Below are 24,823 nucleotides of genomic sequence, written 5' to 3' on the forward strand. Positions count from 1 at the left end.
GATGCTATCTGACAATTTTTCAGTGCCTGTTAACCTAAAGTATTAATTTGGAAGTATTTTCCAGGCACAGCTTACAAGACAAATGTAGACCAATTGGTGGTGGTTGTTGTTACTGGTTTTTGTAATTAATTGTAGCTGCTGGGTGCCCAAAATAAAACTTTGAAGTCTTAGCCATTATGTAAAAGATGGAGTGGTGCAACTATTTGTGGTATCTGGGTCTATTGATTTACTGCAGCCCATCAGTGTGAGAGGGGTGTGCTGCTACGTCAGCTGTGCGCTCTATTGTTTCAGCTGCTGTGGCCTTTGTGTTTGATCCTGTCAGTGCTTGCGTCAGTGATGCATATCATCGCCTGTGTGATGTCAAAGTGTGGGTGTTCGGTTATAGAGCCATAGTTAACCTAATGTGCTGCAGTAAATCCTGAATGCTATTTCCTCCTGGGGATAACAGTGATTCATCACTGTTCACATTAGACTAATGCTAAGTATAGCAGTGTTCATGAGCCACAGTATCCACATAGATTAGTATCAAAGTCATTGCAGCTTTCTGAACACGATTCCAGAAAGTGTTTCTTTGCAACCAGATCTGTTTGTGCACCTCCTTTCTTAGGTGTAAACTGATTAGCAGTTCAGCTAAAGGTAAATCCTGTGGAAGGACTGGGCTGAAGTAATCCTTTATAACTTAATTATGCTAATTAACATAGAAGCTTTCAGCTAAAGAACTTGGCTCACAGCAGCCAATGACAATTGGTAGGCTACAGTAAAAACCAGAGCAGTAGTCCTGCAGGATGGCTAAGGAACCCCTCCTCGGTGGGGATGCTGCCCTCCGAAAAGCCTCCGCGCCCGCTCCTTGAAGCCCAGGGCCGCGTCACCGCTTGTGCCGAGGGGCTGCTGGCCCGGGTCCCGGCGCGGCCCGGGCAGGGCGGAGCGGGCCGCGGGGCGGAGCGGGCAACCGCGCACCTGAGTGAGCCGAGCTGCCCCGCCCGCCGCCGCCGCCCCGCCTGCCGTGGCGCGCCGGGGAGCAGCCGCCCGCCCGCCCGGCCCCGGCCCGGCCCCGGTCCGCCCGCTGCCCAACCCGAAATGAGCGGTAAGGTCTCCCGGCTGCCCGGTTCGGCCGCCGCGGTAAGACACAAAAGCAGGGCGCGGCGCTGCAGGCAGCCCCTGCGGCTGGTGCGGCACTGGCCGATGGGGGAAAAGCTGTGGCGGCTGGAGGAAAAAAAAAAAAAAAAAAAAAAGACGTGGGGAATCCGGGCGCTGCGAAACCCCTCTCTCGGTGATGCGCGGGCTCTGGAGGGGGGTGGCTGGCTGGGCCTGGGGGGCTGTGGTGGCCCCGAGAGCCTTAAGGGAGCAGGAAGGCTGTGCGCTGGGAGGCCATTACGAGCCCGGGTTTTATAAGAGCAGGGCTATGGGCGGTTACTGCCCCGGAAGAGTATTCGCTCACGCAGGCGGTGAGCAAGTGCAGCTTTTGAGCTGGAAACCCACGGTGTTCACCTTTGCCAGACGCTTTTAGAAGCGACCTGAAATGGAGCGATGCTAAATGGTTAAAATAAACAGAAATGGTATATCTGTCAGGCAAGCGGTGGCGATGTCCTCAAATTTTCAGGAGTTGCTATGTTTAGATCCCAGCGACTGTGCAGCGCTGTTGATTTTGCTACACGTTTGTGGTGGCTGTAATGAGCATAATGAGGTTTTTACAGTCTGCTCAGACATGTTGGATAACTTCACCTGCTATTGCTGGGGGGAGAGATTCCTTCCGTTGTTGGCATTTTTTTTTATGTCTTTTCTGTTTCAGGTCACATATCCCAAGTTTTATGTAATCTTCGATAGGCACCTTGATGTTTTGTTTTTAAACTTAGGACAAAGTCTTAGACATAGAGACTTTACAAGTTTACCCTTTCATAGTAGTGAAACAGCAAATTTCAGGACAATAATAAACTGAAAGTGTGGTGAAACATCTGTTTCTTGGGTTCAGTTGAGTTAAATAAACCTTTACTGCGTCTGATGAGTCATTTTTCAGGAATAAAGTACAAACCACAGCTATGTGTTTGGCTTTGTCTCTCACAATGCTTCTTTTCCACTTCTTATATAAGCAAACTTGTATACTTGAAAGTATATAGAAGATTCGAGACCTCCTTTTACAACGGTCAAGTCATCACCATTAATAATATAGTGATTTGAATGAAGTCAATTCCATTTATGTGCAATATAGAAAATTAGATGTTTGCTTAACACGAATTCCTGATGCTGCTGTTTGCTGGTACTTTATAATCATTCTCACCTCATGGTAAAACCTTCTGGCTTTGTCATACACCAGTCCAACCAATACTTAAAAGCATGAACATTCTTCTTGCAGTGTATTTCACTGATGTAGAGACAAGATCTTCACATTAGTTGTGTTTAAAAGGAAAAAAAGAAAACCAGACCCTGGTTTTATAGCATCTTAGCATTTTATCTTTAGATACAGGAAAGCTCTTTTTAATTTTTGCAGGTATAATATGCTTTCTGTCAAGAAATCAATTATTCACTGTAAAGACCTTCATTAAAATGAAGTCTGCTAACTTTTCTTTCATGCTTTCCATTTTCTTGAATGTTCCTCTGCAATCTAACTTCATTCCACAGCCATGTGGAAATCTAATCAGATGTAAATTAGAGTTCACTCTCACATCTGGAATATTAAAAAATTATTTTCATTAATTTTGGAGCCTGAAAGTGCTAAAGAGGGGATGCAAGTTTTCAAACTACCAATTTGACTCTATTCCAACTCTGCAATAATTTTTCAGGTTTGTACATTGCCTTTATGTCTGTTTTTGTGAGTGCTAGGTTATAGGTATACTGAAAATGGCTTTGTGGATCAACCTTTGTACTGGATTGGAGATAACCGCTTTTTTTTGTTTGTCGGAGAGATTAAAGCGCTAAATAAATAAGCTTTAAAAAGATTGTTAAACAATATGCTTTAGACATTTAAAGCAAAACAAAACAAAAAAGCCAAACACAGAGATACCTGCCAGTTCACAAAGAAACAGGCTGTTCATGTTTGAGTTCCTTCATCCCCCGAGGACACTGAGTTTGCTGTAAAAAGTTCAAGTAACTATGGTCTTAATTCTCCATTTACCTGAAACTTACATAGTTTAAAATTGTGAATTTAATATAAGTGTCAGTTGTTTGTATTCATTATGGAAAAACTGCAAGTAAGCAATACAAGATACAAGCTGTGTAAAATCCACCTTCTTGCATAAGAATTTAAACCATTATTTGGTTGAATGGCAACTTATGATAAATATGCTTCCATTACTGTTGACCTTTTTGAATTTTTTTAAGCTAATGCTTTATAGCACTTCCTCAGCCTCTCTTTTGCTACTTTTCACTTCACTTAGCACTTCATACTCAGGAGAAACTTTCACTGAAATATTTTTGAGTTTCACCTGAACAAAAAGACCCAGAGAAGGTTCACCTCTCAATTTATAGCTTACTGTAGCCCTTATATTCTTTGCTGTTACGCAGTTCAGACAGTTCAATGAGTCTTTCAATTAAGACCTTGTTCTCAAAAAGTCTCTTTGCCCAGTTGTGGGTTAACACTTCATTGAGAAAAAAACTGTGATTCTTTTTAGGTAATACATTTCAAAAGTTCTATATCTTATTCTAAAGAAGTCCCTATAGTATGTGTAATCAAGTTGGATTACATGCTGCTTTTTTAAAGAATACTTTTTGGTCCTTTTTCCCTGCTCTTAGCATTCAAACATAGTTATCTTTATTTTTCTGTCAAGTTCATACTTATCAGAAGGAGGTACGCTAATCTTATATACTGTACTTTGTATTTACTTAGTACTTTCCACTTACAGATCTTAACTCAGTTTATAAAACATTAATGTGGAACTGTGAACGGCCTTTGAGAAGCAGTATCGAATCTTCACTAAGAGTTGGATTGGTGCTCTTGGTAGCTTCACTACACTGAATTGGAAATTTGGAAAATGCAGCCTGGAGTGTCTGAATCCCAACCTTATGCACCTGCTGCAAAACCTGGTCAGATTATATTGTGTTTCAGTTTTTCTTTAATTACTAAACTTCAGCGATTGTTGACTTGTGTATTTTAAACACAAGAATGTAAGGGCATCTGTGGTCAGTCCGTCTTGAAGCCTGTGCCAATGTGCTTGCTCTTATAGAAGCCAGTATCAAATAGTAAAGGGGAGAGCATAAGGATGGGGCAGGCACATAGAAATAACTTTCTTGTTTCTAGCTTGCTGAAGCAAAAGTAATACTTGTGTTTTTTACAACTCTTAATGGATTACTTCTCTCAATTTGCTTAACAACTTCTGAACCTAACCTTTACTTTCCACAATGTTCTTAAAGCAAGGAGTTACACAATTTGGTTGTGCATTTCATGAGAAATTGCTTTATCTCTTTTAAACCTTTTACCACTTTATCTAATTTAATACCACATAAGAAGCTGTAAATTATCTATCTTCCCATTTTCAGGCAGTTTGTGGGTGCTTTTTTTATAGGTCTTTTACTATTTCTCTGCTGCCAGCCCTTTTACATTTCAGCCATCTTCAGGTGGAAGAATCCTGATCTCTTTAATCTCTCCTGATAACCAGGTGGAAAGCCACTGTAAGCTTCTCTTTTTTCTTTTTCTTTTTTTTTTTTTGTCCTTTTCTAGTTCTGTATGTTATTTTTGGAAGGTGGAGACAAGCACTGTACATAGCGCTCAAGGTATTGAGGTACAGTGTGGATTTACAGTGCAGCATAATAATGCTTTCTGCTTGTTCTCTGTTGTGTTAGTAATGATTTTTAATGTTGTCTTTCTTACTTCAAGTGTCACTGAACAATGCTTTGCTGGTATTTCCTTAGAAATATGCGTAGTAACTCCATAGTAGCTTATTTGCAGCTAACTTATGGCTTATCACTGTTGGTTTTGTCCAGGTGCATTACTCAGTACTTGTCAGCACTATTTCTTTTGTTTTTTTATTACCTGGTCATTGAGTACTGTGAGATCCTTTGCCAGCTCTCTGAGAGCATACTAAAGATTTGTTACCTCGCTGTTCATTTTCTTTTCCAGAAATTTCATTAATACATTGAACACATTAATCTTTGCATGCCTCTGGGACTCCTTCAGTCCCTCTAGGCACTTTGAAAGCTGATCATTTACTTCTCTTATTTCCTGTTCTCAAGCCAGTTAGTTATTTGTGAGAAGCCCTTTTCCCTTTTTAACCAAAGGCAGCATTACTTCTTTAAGAGTCTTTGAGAAAGATTGTCAAAAGCTTTTTGAAAATCCAAGTATGTGATAGCATCCCTGTGCTCTTTGAAGGTATCAGATTTTTCAGGCACTACTTTATCTACAAATGCCACCTTAACATATCCCCATTGTGTTATATTTATCTAAGCATCTGAAAACTCTGTTCTTTCCCGTTTGTATGGTACAAGGATCATCATGGTATCATAACTTTTTCCATTAGTAGGAGTAGACTTACTGGTTTGTAATACATTGGCTTTCCCCTGGGATGTTAAGTTAGTGTCCTGTTTGTCACCTCCCGCTCCTCTGGTACTAAGACCTCTTTAGGTAATAAGACCACAGAAACAAACCAGCAATTTTATAAGTAATTTTCTTTACAACTCTTAACTGAATACTATCTGATTTCAGTAATTTGTTTCAAATATGGAGGGGTGGTGGTGTTTCTGTTTTAAAGTCTTTTCTATTGTCTTTTCATCTTGGGATACCTCTTTTGACTTGTCACCTGTTAAGAAGTTTTGACATAAGCTCTTTTGTGAGCTTACTGACAGAGAAGGGGGAAGTATCTGCTGGTGATTTTTTTTTAAATTTAGTTTCTGGTGTTTTTTTTCTAACTGTTTCTTAGATTTCCAAGAGTGCCCTTTGTTATGATTTTATCTGTACATTTCATTGCCTTTGTTTATTCACGTTATCTTGTATATTTTTCACAGAGATTTTGCCATTCAGTATGTTCTTTGAACTTTGTCAAATTATTAATTGGTGCTGTACTGAATATTTCTGTAACCCATTTAGGTCCTGCTCAGGTTCCAATGATGTCCCCAAATGGTTCAGTGCCTACTATTTATGTGCCTCCTGGATATGCCCCACAGGTATGTCCCTTCATTTGATTCTTATTGTATTTCTTTTCATGCAAATTATGGGAGTAGAACCAAAATAGCTAATTCAGACTCTAGTTTCAGAGCCACCATGGTCAAGCAAGTGAATAAGGGGAGATGTCCTGTAGTATCTCTGTGATGGAAGACTTCTCATGCTGTATATGTGCTTGTTTAGGTATATATAAACTATTTACGTGACAGTAACAAGCACAGTTCCTTGTGGAGTTCAGGGTCCTAATGTACTTGATACCCTCTGAACATAAACTACAGTCATGATCCAAATAGTTCATTGTCTAGGACCTGTACTGAATTCTGGGTTAGTGGATGTTTTCTTCTGGCACCAATATAATTCTATATACATACATAGTTCATGTCTAGGAAGTTCCCTGTAGACAAGGAGTAAAACAGATCAGTTAGAAAAAGTGTAGTAAAAATATGGAAAAAATGGCTGCTGCCCATTGGGGATAAATTATTGTATAATACGTGCTTCCACAGCTTATCTTAAAATGGGGCTCTGATTTTCTGTGCTGTACAATTCCTCATCTAGATGCCTGAAAATTAAAAGTGAGCTAGATAACCTGGACATCCTTTGAAGTAGATTAAAAGGATGATTCCTGTTGGCTATTTTTGACACATGTACTATAATGAGATGTGTGGCCTTCTAGATAGTGTCTCTTTATTTCCCTCAACTGCAGAATGAGCCTAGGAGTTAGTAGGTCAGACCTGGAAGTTAGAGCAGATGAATACCACTCTCCATAATGTAAGTCTTTCTCGTGATGTTCTGTTGTAGTAACCAGTGACTCAGCATGCACCTCATGGTGTACACAGAGAAGAGACTACAACGCGTAAAATGCAACCAAAAACCCCACGGCGTCCAGCAGATGTTACACAAATTACCTGAACTGCATTAAAAAAAATTGTCCTCTAGCAAAGGAAAAGGCTGTTAAGTTATGCAGGCTAATGCTCCGTGGTTTTACCTTTCATCTGTTGAAAGCTGGCCAATAAGTTGATTCATGCGTCCTTCATAGTTGAGTTCCCAAACAGGCAGAAGAAAAGTTAATTAAAAATAATCATGAAAGCCCATTTACCTTTACGTCATAGTAAAAACGTCTTGATTCCTATTTAGAATTATTTTTTAAAGAACCAAAAGAATTTTTGAGATAAGTAAAATTCTGAATTTTACCATATTTCTTGAGTACTTAATTTCAGCTGATAAAGTACTTAATGTTTAAAAAGTTGTGTAACCTGTGACAGTGTTAATAATCTTTATGAAATTAATTTATCCTTCCTTTGAGGACAGCTTGCAGCAGGCAGGCTGAAGGACTGGGCCTTGCTGGGGCGTGCTTGTCAGCCTTTCATTGGAGCTCGTTAGTGCGAGTATTGTGCTAACACAGCTCTGACTTTTGAACTGAAGGTGTCTCACATCTATCCAGCTCGGAGTACAGGTGGAATGAGCTCATGTCTGCTGTTTTCATCTGAGTAGAAGTATCATAGTCTAGGAAAACGTGTAGTTTATAAAGCTTCTGAAGTATTTACTGCTGACAAAACATGCCAGCCGTTGTGGTTTATGATGGAAGTTCCTGTTACAAGCCAGAAGATTTGCTAGTAGTCTTGCAAACAGGAAAGTCGAACACTGTTGAGCTAAGAGTTATCCCAGACTTAATGCAGTCCCAGCAAAGTAACTTACATGGTTTCTTCAGCCATAGTATATTTTTAAATGTCAGTAACTGCAGATATGTTTTGAGAGAAATTGGAAACCAGCTAAATGTCTAAAGCCATCAGCCTGGAAGAACAACTTCAGCATAACCATATTTTGTCTATCCATTTTCATTTAGTTCTTGTTATGCCTCTGCTTGCTTCAGTCCCTGTTTGGCAGCGATACAGCATACTGTCCTCTGTTGGAGGTTGAGGATAACTACAGAATAAAGCATATTTCTTTTTCTTATATGACATAAAAAGCAATTCATAAGTTGATTTACTTCTCCCTTCCTCTCCTTTTGGAACTGTAGTTTGAAAACTCTGAAAGAAAGCACATCTTTATTCATCCTCTCCAAGCTGTTTGTATTCACTGTCTGTAGTGAGTTTTCCAGTGATGTTTGCTTGATTCACTCAACCAAGCAGGGCTGTGCCAGAACTATGTGTTTTGCTAGCACAATTAGGATAGTAGATAACTTGTTTATTTTTTTAACTTAAGATGATATACTTGACATGATGTGCTTACTGCTTTTTGGAGGGGTTTTATCTGTGTAGTTGCCTGGTAGAGGCCTACTGTTGAGTTGATGTTTGATTTAGAGGTGCAGTTACAGACTTGTCAAACTCTTCATTTCACGCTATTAAACTTAAGGTCCCTGCTGCTATGAATTGAGTATCTATTTGAGTTACTTAGGCTCTTAGCAGACCCTAGAAAACAAATGAATTGTAAACTAAGTAGCCTGGTTTTTTATGGAAGCTGCTTCCTGCGTAATCTGAATCTGCTCATAAATCATGATAAATTGCAATTTTTTTGTGTAAGCAAAAAGGACTTAAATAATTAAAATGATGTTTCAGTGTTTAAAGAATTTCATTGGACAGCAGAAGTTCTAGTTGTATTTACTGCTGTTAATATATCCTGCCTTTAGATACCATGCAGCAATGGAGGCACATATAGGAAGAGTGAAATTACTTTCCCAGTAAGGGACAATTTCTATATACTGAAAATAGTCAGCCTATTTTTTAAAGTCACATGCTATGTATGTATTTTAAAGCTGTGATCACTTAGGTCATTTATAATAATTCCCAGCTCTCTATGTAAGTGAGGTGGGATCAGCTCCGTTGCGTACATACTTTTATGTCTTCTGAATGTTACTGCATATGCATAGAGGGCGTCATTCTACCACTACACCAGAAGCATACAGCTGTGTCTACATAACTGTCTCAGTACAGTAGTGAAGTTTTGAAACAATTTCCTAGACCAACCTCATTTACCTTGCACTGATTCAGCTAGCAGGATATGGGTTATGCAAATTAGATTGCTGTCAGAGAAAACAAAAGCAGAAGCTCCATTCCAGATGTACCAGATGCACACCAACCCCTAATGGAGACATGGTAAAAACAGTGATTGATTCTCCAAGCAGCTTTCTGTCATGGACTTGGTAGAAATGTTCACACCAGGGCACAGGACTAAGTCTAGCAAAGCATAATACCCTTAAGCTTTAACAGTGGAGTTGAAAGGAGCTTGGCACTAAGTGCTTTAATCTATTGATCTGCTCTGGTTGCACAAGCTTACTCATTGGTGTACATGTACACATCCCCACCTCATTTGAAATGTCAGTGAACTTATGTCATAGGGTTACCTTGTCCCCTTCTTTTCAATGTAGTCATGATATTCCAGATTCCTTTCTTCTCCTCCTTTATGAGATAAGTGTTTCATCCAAAAACTTACATTATAGTTCCTGCTGTGGCATTATTTTACAGCATTTTACTAGGAAGTGGAGAACAATTTGTTCATTGGCATTCCGGACACTGAAGTTATTGACACCATGATACATCTAAGTCAAATTATGCCAAGGTCATCGCTAGATATTACCAACAGTTGCGTATTTTTGTGAATTAACCAGTAGCGATACAAACATCTAGAGAGGATCATGATGGCAGTCTTCCGTGTCTGTGATGTGCTTCAGGGAGGGACCCCTTTTTCTGGTCCAGTTGATGACTGACCCTCGTTTAGCGAAGAGCATTTTTTGCTTCAGTACTTCTATGATATGTGCTTTTGTGCCTGCTCGCCACCAGACCCCTGCATGCTACAGACCCCAGATGTGCTATGCGTACCATGCACAGCACACCTCAGCTCCATGCATCTTACGTGACCACACTTATTCTCATCATGGGCTTGCGTATGCTACTTTTGTTTCTTTGAGCTTCTAGCAACATTGCTAAGGGCTGCACTCTGGTCCCTCAGCAGAAGGCTGTCCTGTCACATCTCCCGTTTGCCATTTTTGCACAACAAGCCTCTTTGCACACCAGTCTGGCAGAGGCTACCACAAAGGCCCCTATTTGTAGTGACAGGACAAGGCATAATGGCTTTATGCCTTTATGCACAAGGGTAGATTTAGATTAGATATAAGGATATATCTATATAGATATATCTTCACTGTGAAGGTGGTGAGGCACTGGAGCAGGTTCCCCAGAGAAGCTGTGGATGCCCTCTCCCTGGAAGTGTTCAAGGCCAGGTTGGATGGGCAGCCTGGTCTAGTGGAGGGTGTCCCTACCCATGGCAGGGGGGTTGGAACTAGATGATCTTTAGGGTCCCTTCCAATCCAAACTATTCTATGATTATATTTTCTGAGTAGCATGTGGCTTCCTTCAGGGTGCGAGACATTTTGGCGGTGGGAAGGGGGAATTATTTTTAAAAATTACCTGAAGTTGTGAAGGATTCTTGAGAGGGCTGACTACCATCCTGCTAGGTGTTTTTGCTTTCACAGCTCGATGTAGACGACGGTGCAGTGGGGCAAGTGCCTCCTGGATTAGTGCTGGTGGACTGGGTTGGGCACAAACACCAGACTCTTGTGCCTTTTTTCTTGCCATTTAGGCAGAGTGAGGTCTGTCCACCCGCCAGATCACTTCTAGGGAGCAATCTAGAAGTTCAGAACAAATCCTAGCAGTGTGACATAGAAGCAATGTGAATGAGAGTGGAAACAGGACCCCTGGGGAGAAGCTAGGCTCATGCCATAAATATACCTGGTTGTTTATAAGATGTTGTTACAGTCAGGTTTTTCTAAACAGTTTTTTCCCCATCACATTGAGAAATCAATGACATTATTGCAGTTAATACACTTAACATAGATAGCCCTTTAATTGTCCTATCTCTTTTTCGTTATGCTCTTCTCTTTTCCTTTTCTCAAATTTGAGGGTGTTACTATTCCTAGTTTTGGTTAAGTATCTATAGAAGCGTACCTTTCAGACTGTCACTTCTCTTTTGGTGTGTGGTATCTCTCACTATACAGGTTATTGAGGATAACGGTGTTCGGAGGGTTGTGGTGGTTCCCCAGGCTCCAGAATTTCATCCTGGTGGTCATGCAGTGATACACAGGCCTCCGCATCCCCCACTGCCTGGTTTTCTTCCTCTTCCAGCCATGATACCCCCTCCACCACGTCATATATACTCACCTGTGACTGGAGCTGGTGACATGGCAACACAGTACATTCCACAGTATCACACCTCACAAGTATATGGGGATCTGGGTAAGTAACTTATTGAATATTGCAAGTTCTATCAAAGAAAATGATGCTCTACTCATTTCTAGCATCTGTTAGGCTGACATATGGGCTTTGTCAAGCAAGCCTTACAGCTTGAATGGGAGCTATACACAAAAGTTTTATGAGGATACTAGTCTTGTTTTTACTGAAGCTTATTATTCCAGAAGTTCTTTTAATTAATTTGATTTGTCTATTCAGTGATCCGTTAAACATACAGATTATTTCTTATGTGTATCAGTTATAGATTTGCCCAGGAAAGCAATGAAGGAGGTGTTTGTAGTGATTCAGCTGATGTCTTCCCCTGAGATTCAGCATTTAAATCCATACTTAAGCACTGTTCTGAGATATCATGTCTTGCAAGTATCCTATTTGAAGCATGAAACAGGAGTTCTTAGTATTGATTATGAAAAAAGATTGCTATTTTTCATAAAACTGTATGCATTTAGTCATGTCTATATTGAAATCCAACTTGAATAATCAGGTGCCACCGACCTCAACTTAGTACTGTAGTTGAAGCTGTCTTTGGTAATGCTGCTGACTTTAATACTATTTAGTGGCAAAGTGTATGTGTGTACTAACTCAGGGGTTGAGTTGTTAGATTAATATTTACATTTTTGGTAGACTTGCTTTTCTTTAGATAAGCTTCTGCTATAAAGCAGGTGCCGACCTTGAAAGACTTTCAGAAAGCAATGCCAGGTTGCTGTTTTTAGAGAAAGAAGCTAGAAGCTGTGGAAGGGTGGACTAAACACAGCTATGTCGTGTCACTGGAGATGCATAGATTCTCAGTGTTCTGTGATACTACTAAAATCATCTAAAAATGTTCTCCATATAGTCACTGTGCTTAAATAGTCTTGATGTACAAAGCCGTCAGATAAGAATATACTGACGTCTTGATCATCCTGGAATTCGTAGTGTTTCTGTATTCTTAAGCTGTACTTTATTTCTTCCTTGCACTGCTTTGATAACAGTACATTATTAGATGCTCTTTGGGTGCTTATTTATAGTTTTATTAATTTCTTGGTTCCCTGTAGATGGCAGTTGTTGGCTTTTAGTTTGCTAAATTAAGAGATTGGAGTATGATAATTAAATGCATAAAAGATAAAGGATACTTCTTAATGGAATAATATTTTTAGATTTCTGCTGCTAGGTTATATCCCTTTAAATATGAATTCAGTGATAATTTGTTAAACTACTAATGTAGAAATAAAAACTGATAAAGCAAGATTCTTTGGTTTTGCTTTGTTTTAAATATACATGTAAGATGCCCTTGGATTTAGGGAATGACAGGACTAGGGATGCTTTAATTTGTTACATATTTGCTACAGATTTCATATTTAATTTTGGGCCCCTGGCTTTGGCTATGGCTTTCAGAACTCAAAGTCCACAGTTAGGCTGCTATATGAGAAATCTGAATTTAAGGGGGAAGAAAAAACCCAGAAGCACTTAGAGCGTGGTAGTTCTCTAACAAAAGCTCCTAACTCTCTAATGGTATTGAAAATCAAATTTCTAAATAGTCACAGCTTCGATAGTAGTCCTCTGTCAATTTTTCTGGGAATTAAGCTGACCTAAAGAACCAGAAACTGAAAAGTTCTCTAGTTTTGCTATTTCTGTCCTTCTTGCAAGGACATTTTTATTTGATCATGTTTTCTATACTTCCTAGCACTTAAGGAATAACAAATAATGAACTTCATTCTTTAGACCAAGTGATCCAACTTACCTGAAAATGGACACATTCTATGCTCATTTTGAAGGATGTATTTTTTTTAAAGTTTTCATCACTTATCATAGGTAGGGATACACTGAAGAAAGAGTTGGTGCCATGTGGTACACTTTTTTAAAGTCTTGAGTCAGTAAGCTGTTTCTAAGCATACAGGTGCAATGAATAAAAGTGTTAGAATCGGACAGAAAAGTTCACCAATCTGCAATTTAATTTTTTTCATTAGTCTGGTACTGACTTTTTTCCCAAAGCCACGTTCTGACTTAGAAATGGGACTTTGGTGATACTGCAGCAGTGCCTTGGGTTACTGTGTACAGGTGTAGTATACTTACAAGATGTAGCCATACTATCTTCAGTCTTTCAGTGTCTTTCAGTCGCCCTGTGCTTTTGTGGGCTTTTTCCCTGTCAATTTCTGCTGAAGCACCATTAAAGTAATAAGAGCTCTAGTCGCATTCCAAATCTTAAAACTTTTGTGGTTTTTATTCAGCATTAGAGCAAACCTCCTCCCATGTTAATAAAGTAACACCTTTTTTTCTGTGTTGACTTCATCCTGTGCCTTATAGCTCAAGGAAGATTAAAGAAACATTTTAAGAATTAGAAAAAAAGATGTGGGAAGGAAAGATTACACTTTCTTCCCTAAAATGTTGTTAATGTCCAATTAGTGTATATTAGTTTACCTGCTGGACACTTCAGTTTTCCAGTAGGAACAGAGCTGTAATTTTGCACGCAAGCACACACAACACACATAGCATTTTTAAATAGATTTTTAATTACATTCTGTTCTTAGTGGTTATTTTTAATTATTTTTCTTTACTTTCATTTAGATACTCTGCCTGCTCATGGAAGATCCAACTTTAGAGATGAAAGGTCTAGTAAAACATATGAAAGGTTACAAAAAAAATTAAAAGATCGACATGGAACTCAGAAGGATAAGTTAAATAGCCCTCCATCATCTCCTCAGAAATGTCCTTCTCCTACAAGTGAACATAATGGACTTACAAAAGGACAGGATGCAGCTGGTATAAGCCCAGGTTCTACCAAAAACAAGTCTTTGGGTAAAGGAAAAAGCAATTCTCAGACAGACACAGAAGTAGAAGGTAAGTGTTAACAAAAATAATACATATATCTATGTATGTATTAATTATGCAAGTCCAATGTCTGGCTGAGTATAGATTTGTAGATAGAACACCACACTTTGACAATCTTGAAGTTGAGTAGTAGCCTATAACTGCCCTGACTTACATAACAATGGAGTTAAGGGCAATCAACATGCCCCTCACATTGGAATGATGGGCCTAAGAGAACAAAACTACTGACATGCAAGTCTCCACATAGATTTGAGCAAATCTTATTAGTCATACTTTATAACACTGTTTCAAGAAAAATCTCTGCTTCATTCAGAGTTATTTTAAGGAATCACTGAATATTGATGGCCTGCTTGATATTGCAGAAAACACAGAAAGAACCAGGTGTCTGATACAGGAAACCTACATTGAACTTGTTAAAGAACATTATTTTGTAAAAGAGATACTGTTGTTATATAAAACTCATATAATGCCTGTCCCTACCAACTCATCGTTGAAAGGTCCTTTGTCATTGACCGGTCCTCATGCTAGTCTGTGTGAGTTCATGTTTTCTAAGACACTACCATACGTAGTGTGTTTATTATTTAAATACCTTTATTTTACTGGAAAGCTTGTGATCTCATAAATGGACTGAATTCCCTCAGTCTTGGTCATACAGTCATTGTTGGATCTGACAATGTGTCACTATGCAGCTTTCAGGTCCCTGGCCTAGCACTTCAGATTCAGAACACAACGTCAAAGACTTGTCATCAGCCAAGTACAATTTTCTAAGATTAGAGAGATGCAATTAATGATGCTGAGGGAAACAAACCATGATTTTCTCAACTCATTGAAGTTTGCTTTGAGGTGATGATTTTGTGCCAATGTATATTAGATTGCTGTAAACCAAAAAGAATGTGAAGAAAGTATGTCTAACTAAGACCAGGAAATCTCAACCTAAAAGAGCTGTTTAAAAACATGTGTAGGTGATACATTGTGAAAGCTTAGTACCAAGGGACGCCTTTGAGATACAACCTGAATTCAGAAGTTGGGAACTGTTGCTCCAAACTTGAATGAATACTTGTCCCTAGTTCCAGAGTGGCATTTGTCTTGGCTTCAGTTTACTTTCTTTTAGCTGGTGCTTATCTGTGAGCTAACTTTACCAAGGCACAGGTGATAAAATGTACTGTTACTTACATATGTTGTGAAAATTATGTTAACGGTTCCTTAGAAGTATTACCAGTGTTACCATTAGTCCTCTGCATGATGTGCAATAATTTATTTAAAGTACTGTAACTTGACTACATCCAAAGAGAAATGTATAGGAAATATCTCAGCCAAGAGCTTAAGTTCTCTAGAGCAGTAGTTTGTTTAAAGTTATACATTAATAAAAGATAACCAGGCTTTCTGTATTCCATTAAATCATAGAACAGATTTAGAAATAGTTTTATATGAACAACTTATTTGGGAGCTTTTTTGGTTTTATGTTGCTCTAGATGAATGCAAGTTGGCAAGATGTTCTATTTTATACATGTTTTAGTTTAGGTGCAGTTGTTGAATTTTAAGAGCTATTTCACTGTAAAGTCACTGAACAATATTCATGGGTACTTTTTGTTTGTTTTGATTTTGATTTTTAAGAAAAGGATGAAGAAACAAAAGCACTTGAAGCACTTCTTTCTAATATAGCCAAGCCAGTGGTAAGTAAAGCTTTCCATAAAATCAGAATGTATCTGTTGCTATTATACAGTTACACCTCCTTTTCTCTCTCCAAGTTTAAAGGGTCTTTAACTTCCCGCACTAAAGAAAACTCGTTTAACTTCTGGTCGCTGAAATGTAAATGACCAATGTTATTTTTAGTATATTAACATTTATGAAGCTAAAATTGTCTTGATACTTACTATGTGGAATTATTCTTCTTGGCCACTCTGTGAAATCTCGGTATTAACAGAATCATAAAAAATATATATAGAAAGAGCTTGTAACATTGCCAGTAACATAATGATGATGCTTAACGTCATCTTACTGTAAAATCTGTTCTCAATTTCCTGTAGCATTGTTTAGTTTTAACTGTTCAGGAAACAATTTCACACACCAGGTATCTCTATGCATGAGAGATACCTGGTGAAGTTTTGGAAAATCTTATGTGAAAAGTAAAGAAAAGCTATGGCAGATTTCTCTTTAAGGTATCTGGCACCTCCAGGGAAGAGACACAAAATTCACCAAGGAAGGTGACTGTCAGCAGTGGGCTTCTGACTTAACCAATTTCTTTTCGGTTTGTAAAAACTGTAATTCATAACCTCTGTGTAGAGACTCTTTAAAGAACTATTGCCAAATTCAGCAGTTTCTTGCATTTTAGAACAGGCCTGTGTTCTTTTCTTTCATGATCTGGACCTTTCCTGGTCCTAACTTTTCTGTGGGGGTCTACACAGCTTTTCCAAAAATCTGCACCTCAATCCTCAATCCACCAGCTTGCCTGAGTAAAACCAGTCTGTGTTCCCTGTTGTAACCTATAAAAAGTCCATGCAACTGAAACTCCAGGAAGAGCTTGCCATAAGTTTGTCCAGTCAGTCAGCTACTTCCTCCATAATCAGGCACCCTGCTTTTCATCCTTTGTCAGTCCTCAGCTTACCACGCCACATATGTGCACGCGCACGTACACACACACACATGCCCCTCCCATAAGTAATAAAGAAGAGAAAATTTTTTTGGAAGGAAGGACATACAGAGAAAAGAAGGTGAAGAAGGAAAAAAGTCAGATGGAATGATCATTGGACTTCCAACATTGCCATTCATCAGCTACATACCTTCTCCCCTTCACATCCCAGACAGCCTGTCCCTGGTTTTAGTGCCTGGTCTTGATTCTTATTTCATATGTTGCTTTACAGCCTGGTGAGGAGAGACTGAGAGAGCTGGGACAATTTAGCCTGGAGAAGAGAAGGCTGAGGGGGATCTTATCAATGTCTATATATATCTGCAGGGCAATTGCAAAGAGGATGGAGGCAGGCGGTTTGCAGTGTGCCCAGCGTCAGAACCAGAGGCAATGGGCACAAACTGAAACACAGGAGGTTCACTCTGAACATCAGGAAACACTTTTTTACTGTGAGGATGACTGAGCACTGGCATAGCTGGGCCAGAGAGTTTGTGGAGACTCCCTCTTTGGAGATACTGAAAAGTTGTCTGGACATGTTTCTGGACAGCTGGTTTTAGGTGATCCTGCTTGAGCAAGGGGGTTGGACCAGATGACCCCCAGGGGTCCCTTCCAACCTCAACCATTCTGTGATTCTATGGTGCTCCAAGGGCTGAGCCAGGATTGTAATTATAGAGACATCCTGCTGTGTCCCAGCATCAGAATGGGTTTACATGTCTTCAGTGCCCATGTCTTTGGTGGCTAAGCAGCATGGAGGTGGAAGCTGTCTGAATCAAATCCTATGAGAAAGGATTGAGAGAGCTGAGATGAAGAAATGGAGAGGAGCTAGCTGATCCTAGCTGTCGCTGTGGTGTAGATGGTTGCTGGGATAATCAAGTTCAGTAGCACTTAACGGGATGACCTTGGTGATTGGAGCTAGGGGAGGGGTGATAAAAATGATATTTGGAGAAGAAGCTGGGACTGAAAAGAAAGCTTAGGGACATTAGGGTGTGTAGGAGAAAGGAAGCAAGAGGAGAAGAGACAGCTCTGACAAGGAGCACGGGTCCAAAGGACAATCAAGACTTGAGGGATCCTGACGTGGTTTAGGCCCAGCTGGCAGCTGAGTGCCACGCGCCGCTCACTCACCCCTCCCCTGGCAGGCTGGGGAGGAGAACAACGGAAAAACAACAGCAAAGCCTCGAGGGTTGGGATAAGGGCAGGTTACTGGGACAGCAAGGGAGAAGGAAACAATCAACAACAGTACTGATAACAGATATTCACAATGGGTGATAACAGAGAACAGTTTACTGATCCGGATCCGAGGACCAACTGACTGACCGACCGGACACTCAACCTGTCCCGGAGCCACGCCGAACCCACCCCTGCCCGACTAGCCCCCTTTTATGGTGAGCATGACATCACATGGTATGCAATAGCCCCCGGCCAGCTTGGCTCACCTGTCCTGGCTCCTTGTGAAATTAACTCTATCCTAGCCAGAACCAGGACAGATCCTAAAACAGATGAAGAGTCTAAGATGAGAAAATGAGACCAGGAACAAACAGAATAGTAGGTGTGAACTATTGGAAGAACAAGACAGAGAGCAAATAGCTTTTCTGTTTGTTATTTTTACAAGCAGGCTGATAACAAAAGGGCGATGGTAGTCTGAATCTCTTGTTAGTAAGGCTGAGAGCAGTGGGGATAGAGGGCAGTAGTAGCAAGAGACTTAAACTGCCTGAGAAAGATGAAGATTGATGAGACAAGGATACCAGAAGTTTGAGAGACTAAAGGGCTGAAGTCTGGTGTGGAGTAAACAAGGAGTAGAGACTGGAATGAAGAACGGTTGATTAGGACCAGACTTTGAGAAGCCGGAGAAAAAGGGTTGGAAGAGGTTATGGATTTAAGAAATGAATGTAAGTCTACATTTAATAGCATTATTTTTTATCCAGAACCTGGAATGTAGTCCAGCTTTCCCACATCTCATGCTATGCGCTTCTGAACTTTGTGAGGATCCTTTCTATCCTGACTGGAAGTAGGGGGATCGGTTCTCTAGATGTGTGCACAGACCCCTGCCAGTGCTCAGGGCATACAGGATGCCATCCAAGTCTGGGGTGTTGTCAGTGGCTGTATTGCCAAGGGGAGTGAGAATTCTGAGCTTCCTGGGGTGGTTAGAGTGAGACTGTGAGAAGTTTGATCAACAGGTGGTATCTTGCTAATGACATGTGAAAAAGCAATGGAGTGCCAGTACTGTCTTGTTTTCTTTCACTTCCTTCCACCCTCAACACTCAACCATCCATGCCTTTTATGTAAGCACGCTATTTCCCCTCCCCTGTATGTCCTTACTCAAATGTCGTTGCATGTAGCTGTGTGCCTACGAGTGATCTCCTTGCAGACCTCAGAAAACATCACAGGCTCAGGCAGTAGTAGTCTGCTACAGACCAGTCAGTGTACACAAGGCAGAAAGCCAAACTTCCAACACTTGGAGAGGCTTATGCTTTGCAATGGCAAGGGACTGTCAGGGCTGTGGGTGGGTGGAAGACTAGCTGATGTTGCAGCGTGGGGGAGTGTGACATGATAAGAGAAAGGGAGGTTGTGTTACCTACTTAGGCCTTGCAGGATTAGAAGCAACCCTCCCACGGTTTCTCCAAGGAAACATTTTCCTCACCCTCCCACAAGTGAACCAGGAGATTAGTGCTTTTTCACACCTTCTGTTTGTAGTTCTCATCAGAAATATATCTGCAAGTTTTTGATTAATGTTTTGCTTGAAGCACTCACTGTGGGGATTGTGCCACAATTGATGCTGCTCTTGATGGATCGTCAACACCCTAATCCCTGGTTGAACTTCAGTGCTGGCACAGGCAATACTGGATACTGGCTGTGGTGGTGGTGGTTGTATGGTCAGGTGATCATATGGGTGCTGTCCAGTACAGTGTCCATTGCACCATATCTTGCTCCAGAAAGCCCAGAGCAGTGCTGAAGCTATGACCTGTCCTGGACTGTCCCATGTCTTAATGCTCAGGTCGAGGGCATGCACATCTAAATCAGGTGGTGGGCTCCATGGTGTGCTTTCATTCACATATCTCTTTCAGTTCTGTGCAGTATGGGGCACATCAGCTTAGCTGTCTCCAGATTCCCATTAGGTGTTTTTATGAACATCTTTGCATTTTTTTAAACTTTTCCCTGTATGGATCCCACATCCTTTCATACACGGCAATGTTAGTCAAGTTGGTAACGTGGTACTGCCACCAGATGACCCTTCTACTTAGAGAGGTCTTGAACTCTCTATACCCAGATTTAAGTTGGAGTGGTTTTGCAGATTGCACCATGCTGAGTCCTCAGCATTTGAGCAGGGTCTCCACCAGCTGTCATGTCTGTTAACGAAATAACAAAGCAAGCAGAAGAGAAGACAAGAGGACCTGAAAAGGCAAAAGCAAAATAAAGAATGGAGCAGAAGGCTGAGTATTTAATAGGGAGAGGCAACAGGAACTCAGAAGTTGAGGGTTGGTTATATAGCATGTAAATCCCTTGGGAAGGCATCGTGTTTTGTGGTTCATGCATGTTCTGAGTATGCTTGTGGGCTTTTAGAGCATGATGCATCTCACTCACCAGTTAAGTACCTTTTGTCACTGTGAATGCAATCCAGTTTGCATGTGCTAAAACTGCTCTTTTGTTTGATCCAAATGGCATATGTAGTATAACTAATGAGGAAATTGACTTTTACAAGATGGATTGCTAATGAAGACGTGCCCACCTCTTAGTTTCCTCAGTGCTAGGACCTGACTCAAGTATCATACTCTGCTTTGCAGAAGCACACAGTGGTCATAGCTGCAGTCAAAATCAATTGCAGCTGCTTGAATAAGCACACAAAGTAATAAGTAATGCCAAGTTTTCTGAAAAAGCCACTCCAGAGTGTCTCAGGTCACCTAAGAATAGTGGATTCTTCTGATCTTAATCTTTATTCTTCAAAAATACTTCTTTCCTCCTTGTATTGCAGAGATTTTTGGAAAATATGCTAGTGTTTTGTGCTTGAGAACTGACAGGAATTCCTGAAATTTTAGTAATTCTTTTCCATAATAGAGCTCTGTCTAGTGTTCAAAAAGTCAAGTATTGGGACATTATTCAACATCCAGGATAAAAGACAATATTGAATAATTGCTTCTTAGTGAAGAAATTAGTAATTACTGTCATATGCTTGCATCATGTGAAGTTGGAGTTTTGTGTTAAAATAGTATATGCTGATGTAATCTAAGACTGCCATAGTGCCTGTACATGATAGAAGTTTTTTGTAAGAAATCTTCATTTTAGCAGTTCTTAATCTTTTAATACTTTTGTCCCTTATTAATAGTCTTGAAAGGAAGAATATAGCTGAACTTAGACTTGTCTTTAAGAATCATTCTCTTAGCTGGAAGCTGAATCTGAAAAGCAGTACCAAATGTTTTATGAGTTGAAAAGGACTGAAATTACATTTTCTGATTCTCTCTTGTCAGTGCTTGCAGGTGTGATTTTTTTTTTATGTTTTTTTTCTAGCAATTGAGTGGTTGAAAATACTCATACACCTGTATGTGAATTTACTGAAAAGCTCCAGAACTTATGAAATATGTAACATCATATAGAGTGTAGGTCCAGAAGAAAAACCTTGATATTACTCAGTCCCACTCCTACTGCCTCTCTTTGATTACTGACCCCTCATGCCTGAGCTGTATTTCTGGGGACCCCACAGTCCCCCACCCCCATTCTCTGGGGTTGCAGAAAGGAAGAACGTAGCACCTTCAGTGGGATTCAGGTGTATGAGGGACAGGGCTGGAAATTATTTCCAATAATTATCCCTGCCAAAAAGGTAGTGTTTTACCTTTTGTTCTGTTGTTCTGCCCGCAAGCCCCTTCTCCTTGGCCCTCAGGTATCTCCCTCTTATTCCATAAGCAGTTCACCCGCCCATGCTCCTTAGCAGGGCTTACTAATTTAGTCTTGGCTTCTTGCAACTTCTTGGTTTAATGTGAGTGTACATCACTAACAGGGAACCAGTGGTTTAATCGGATTTGACCACCTGGTTTATGGCAGTTTCACTGGGCACCATCTACTGGGCCCATGAGCCTTTAACATAGGTTGTAAATTTTCTAGTCCCGCAGCAGGGCTACATAAGATGGATACAGATTTCTGCTGCATTGCAAGTGCAGGACGGAAATAATGTTTTACAGTTTTAACTGTAACTACATCCACCAATAACAGAGCAGTGCCTGACTTGGATCTTTCCTGATAAATTTTCTTTCTTTTGGGGGGTTTTTTGGTTTGTTTTTTGGTTTTGGGGGGGGGTTATATCTTTTGTCCTTAATCTTGTTAGTTGGTTTTGTTCCATTGAATCTTTTAGCTTGTAAATTCTGTTAAATTGTAGCTTATTGGCTAACATATTTCTTTTCCCCATATGGGTATTTGTGCATGTGTATGTATAGAGAATTTATACCATTTTTGTACACTGCAGGTTTTTATGCACCATTAGGATGTCCTTGATTCCCAGCTTCTGTGAATACTTTTCATTTTGCATTTCTGATCATGTTCAGTTCCACTGACTGTTGCTTTTAAGCTTTGGCAAATTGGCCACAGCAAAGCTTCAGCTCTTCATAATATTCTTTAGTCACATACTCTTTACACAAAGTAAAACAACCAGAACAACCTACATAGTCACTGGTTTTTAGCTTGGTACATAATACAGCTTCATTGTGTTTGTGTTACTGTGTTAACACTTATCATCTGTTATTTTAGAAGCCTTATGTAAGGTTTACGTGAGTTGACCAACAAACGTTGCCCTTGGGGATTAACTCAGAATAACAATTTTTCATCCAGTTAGAAACTTAAAAACCATTTCACTCTGTTCTCTGTTGACAATTGTTGGTATATAACAATTTACACTAATACTCTGGGTTTAGTTTTACTAGTCAAAAGTCCTGTGAGTTGTCTGTTACACTGTAGTCTGTAATGTTGTCTTTGATCTCCCTCCCACTCTTTCTGCTCTCTCTTGTACTGAACAGTTGAAACCTCTAATCTTTTGATGTTCCAATAAGATGTAATGCCACCTTTCACTCATACCAATCACATTACTTCTCCGCTGTAAAAGAAGATAGACAGACTAAGATGTAGGAAGAGAAATGTCATCTGTCAAGTGTATAACACTGTTTGGCATTAGTAAAATGTTAGGTGGGATGTTACGTGCAGTTCTGGGCAAAGCACTAAGGTAATGAAACAGCAGGAGATAAGGAGAACAGTGAGAATGATGAGAAATTTAGATAAGTGAGGGGAGACAAATGCTAACAGTCTTCAAATGCATAAGAAACAACTGCAGAAAGGAAGAGAAGATGAAGTGTTTGACTCCATTGTGGCTAGGACTAGTAGGCTTAGCAGGTACTAAGAAAGATACTGCCTGGGCATTAGGAAAAATTTTTCAACTGTTAAGGTAGCTAAATATAGGAATAGATCATCTTACAGTGGACCTAGTACTCCTGGAGCATAGTAGGTCCTCCAGGAACCTACGCTTGTTTCCTTCAGTGTCCACTGCTGCCTTCTGCAACCCAGGAGGGAGGGATTAAGATTCTCTGAGAGGGAGATTTTACCACCTCAGGTGCTTCTTACAACTCCAAAGACTTCCAGAAATGTACTGAGGTGGTTGTAGTTAGTGTAGTTTGTAACTTCATCAAGATTATAGTGGAGTTTCTCTTACCAAACTGTGAATTGTGTTTCCAGGATCTTCAGTGGGTAATCTTACTAGCATTTGATCCCTTTCAGAATGTGATGTATAGTCCTGTTAGTATATAAAGGCTTAGTGACATTATTTCCAAGACATTGAGGCTCATCATCTTTGATTTTTCCTCCTTTCTGTTTGTCTGTTATCAGTAAGTCATCTCCTCTCTGCTTCATTCTTGAAGTTGGCCTGTACAGGTTTTTAGTTCAGTAGATTATAGCAATTTAAGAGCAGCAGTTGTGAAGATAGCATTTTGATTCTGATACTCTGGTAATAGATTTCCAAAAGCAATTATTCCCAAAATAGATATATATTACAGTCATATTGTAAAACTAGTCATTTCATACAATGAAATGTGTTTTCAATTCTCTTATGAAATGACTGGAAATAGTAGGTGGGTGCAACATAATAAACCACAATAGCAGACATATGCGATATTAATAAACACCCACAAATTTCTAGACTTCTTTCTGTAAGAGATCTTAAAAATTCATAGTCACATGTACATACCTGTGCACTCACCTACAGAAATACGAACATCCCCAGCCCTTTGCAGCATGTGTGGGTTTCAAGCAGCACCCGCTCTTCTGGGAGTGTGGGTGCCCCTAACTGCACGTCTCCTTTGGGAGATGTGGGTGCTTTAGCTTTGCATGTAACTGCGTTATTCCCTAAAATCTGTTGCTCCCTACAATCTGCTAATCCACAGGCCATCAAGAAAGCTCTCCACCAGGTCACATGCGCCCACCCGAGCTGTGGGTCCCTGCCTGCTGCACCCCAAACTGCTGTCGCTCTGGCTGGGGTGCGGCTACTCATGGCATCCATCAGGCCTGGATAGAGGTGGCAATGGTGGCAGGGCAATTTCTCGCACTGTCAGGCCAGGTTTTGATCATTGCTTTGTTCCACTCCAGCATCTTTTATCCCTGGTACAAATTTTCACGCTGGTTTTGTACTTCTGAAGCTGATTCCTTCTTCATTCCTGAAGTCTGTCTCTGATTCCCTGGTTACCACGTAATCCACCCAAGGGTCACCACCTTTAGCACAATGAGTCTGTTGGGGCAAATGCTTCTCAGACAGTCGGAGGTGTCACATTCACACACACTGTTTATGCTCATATTTCTATCCCACCAACTGTTGTTATCCAGGCCTTTCTGCAAAGGGTGGGCTGTGCAGGCAAGCACCACCACAGGAATTCTTTAGGATGTTGCCTATAATAGCGAGAGATACATAAATATATATGTATATGGACCTCATGAGCATGCCTTCATTGCAAGCACCCGAGCTCAAAGTATGTTTTATGTTGTAACATTCTGTTCACTAACAGACTACTAGATTAGAGTCTCAGGTAGTTGTATCCCTAT

The 24,823-nt window shown here is 40.2% G+C and overlaps 1 protein-coding gene across 14 annotated transcripts in view; it reads left to right on the forward strand.

Moving 5' to 3' along the window:
• Positions 1–24,823, forward strand: part of FNDC3A (fibronectin type III domain containing 3A) — a 123,930-nt gene that overhangs the window by 67,720 nt on the left and 31,387 nt on the right. For 7 of the 14 annotated variants that reach the window (XM_054814442.1, XM_054814471.1, XM_054814461.1 and 4 more), the window contains 4 exons: positions 6,014–6,090; positions 11,079–11,316; positions 13,873–14,145; positions 15,751–15,809. In XM_054814442.1, coding sequence (XP_054670417.1) covers positions 6,014–6,090; positions 11,079–11,316; positions 13,873–14,145; positions 15,751–15,809 — 647 coding nt within the window. Of the gene's footprint in view, positions 1–956; positions 1,085–3,841; positions 4,018–6,013; positions 6,091–11,078; positions 11,317–13,872; positions 14,146–15,750; positions 15,810–24,823 lie in introns of those variants that run through there. The other 7 variants (XM_054814423.1, XM_054814432.1, XM_054814531.1 and 4 more) reach the window with 5 other exon arrangements.

Source organism: Grus americana, chromosome 1, assembly GCF_028858705.1.
Source record: "Grus americana isolate bGruAme1 chromosome 1, bGruAme1.mat, whole genome shotgun sequence".
NCBI lineage: Eukaryota > Metazoa > Chordata > Aves > Gruiformes > Gruidae > Grus > Grus americana.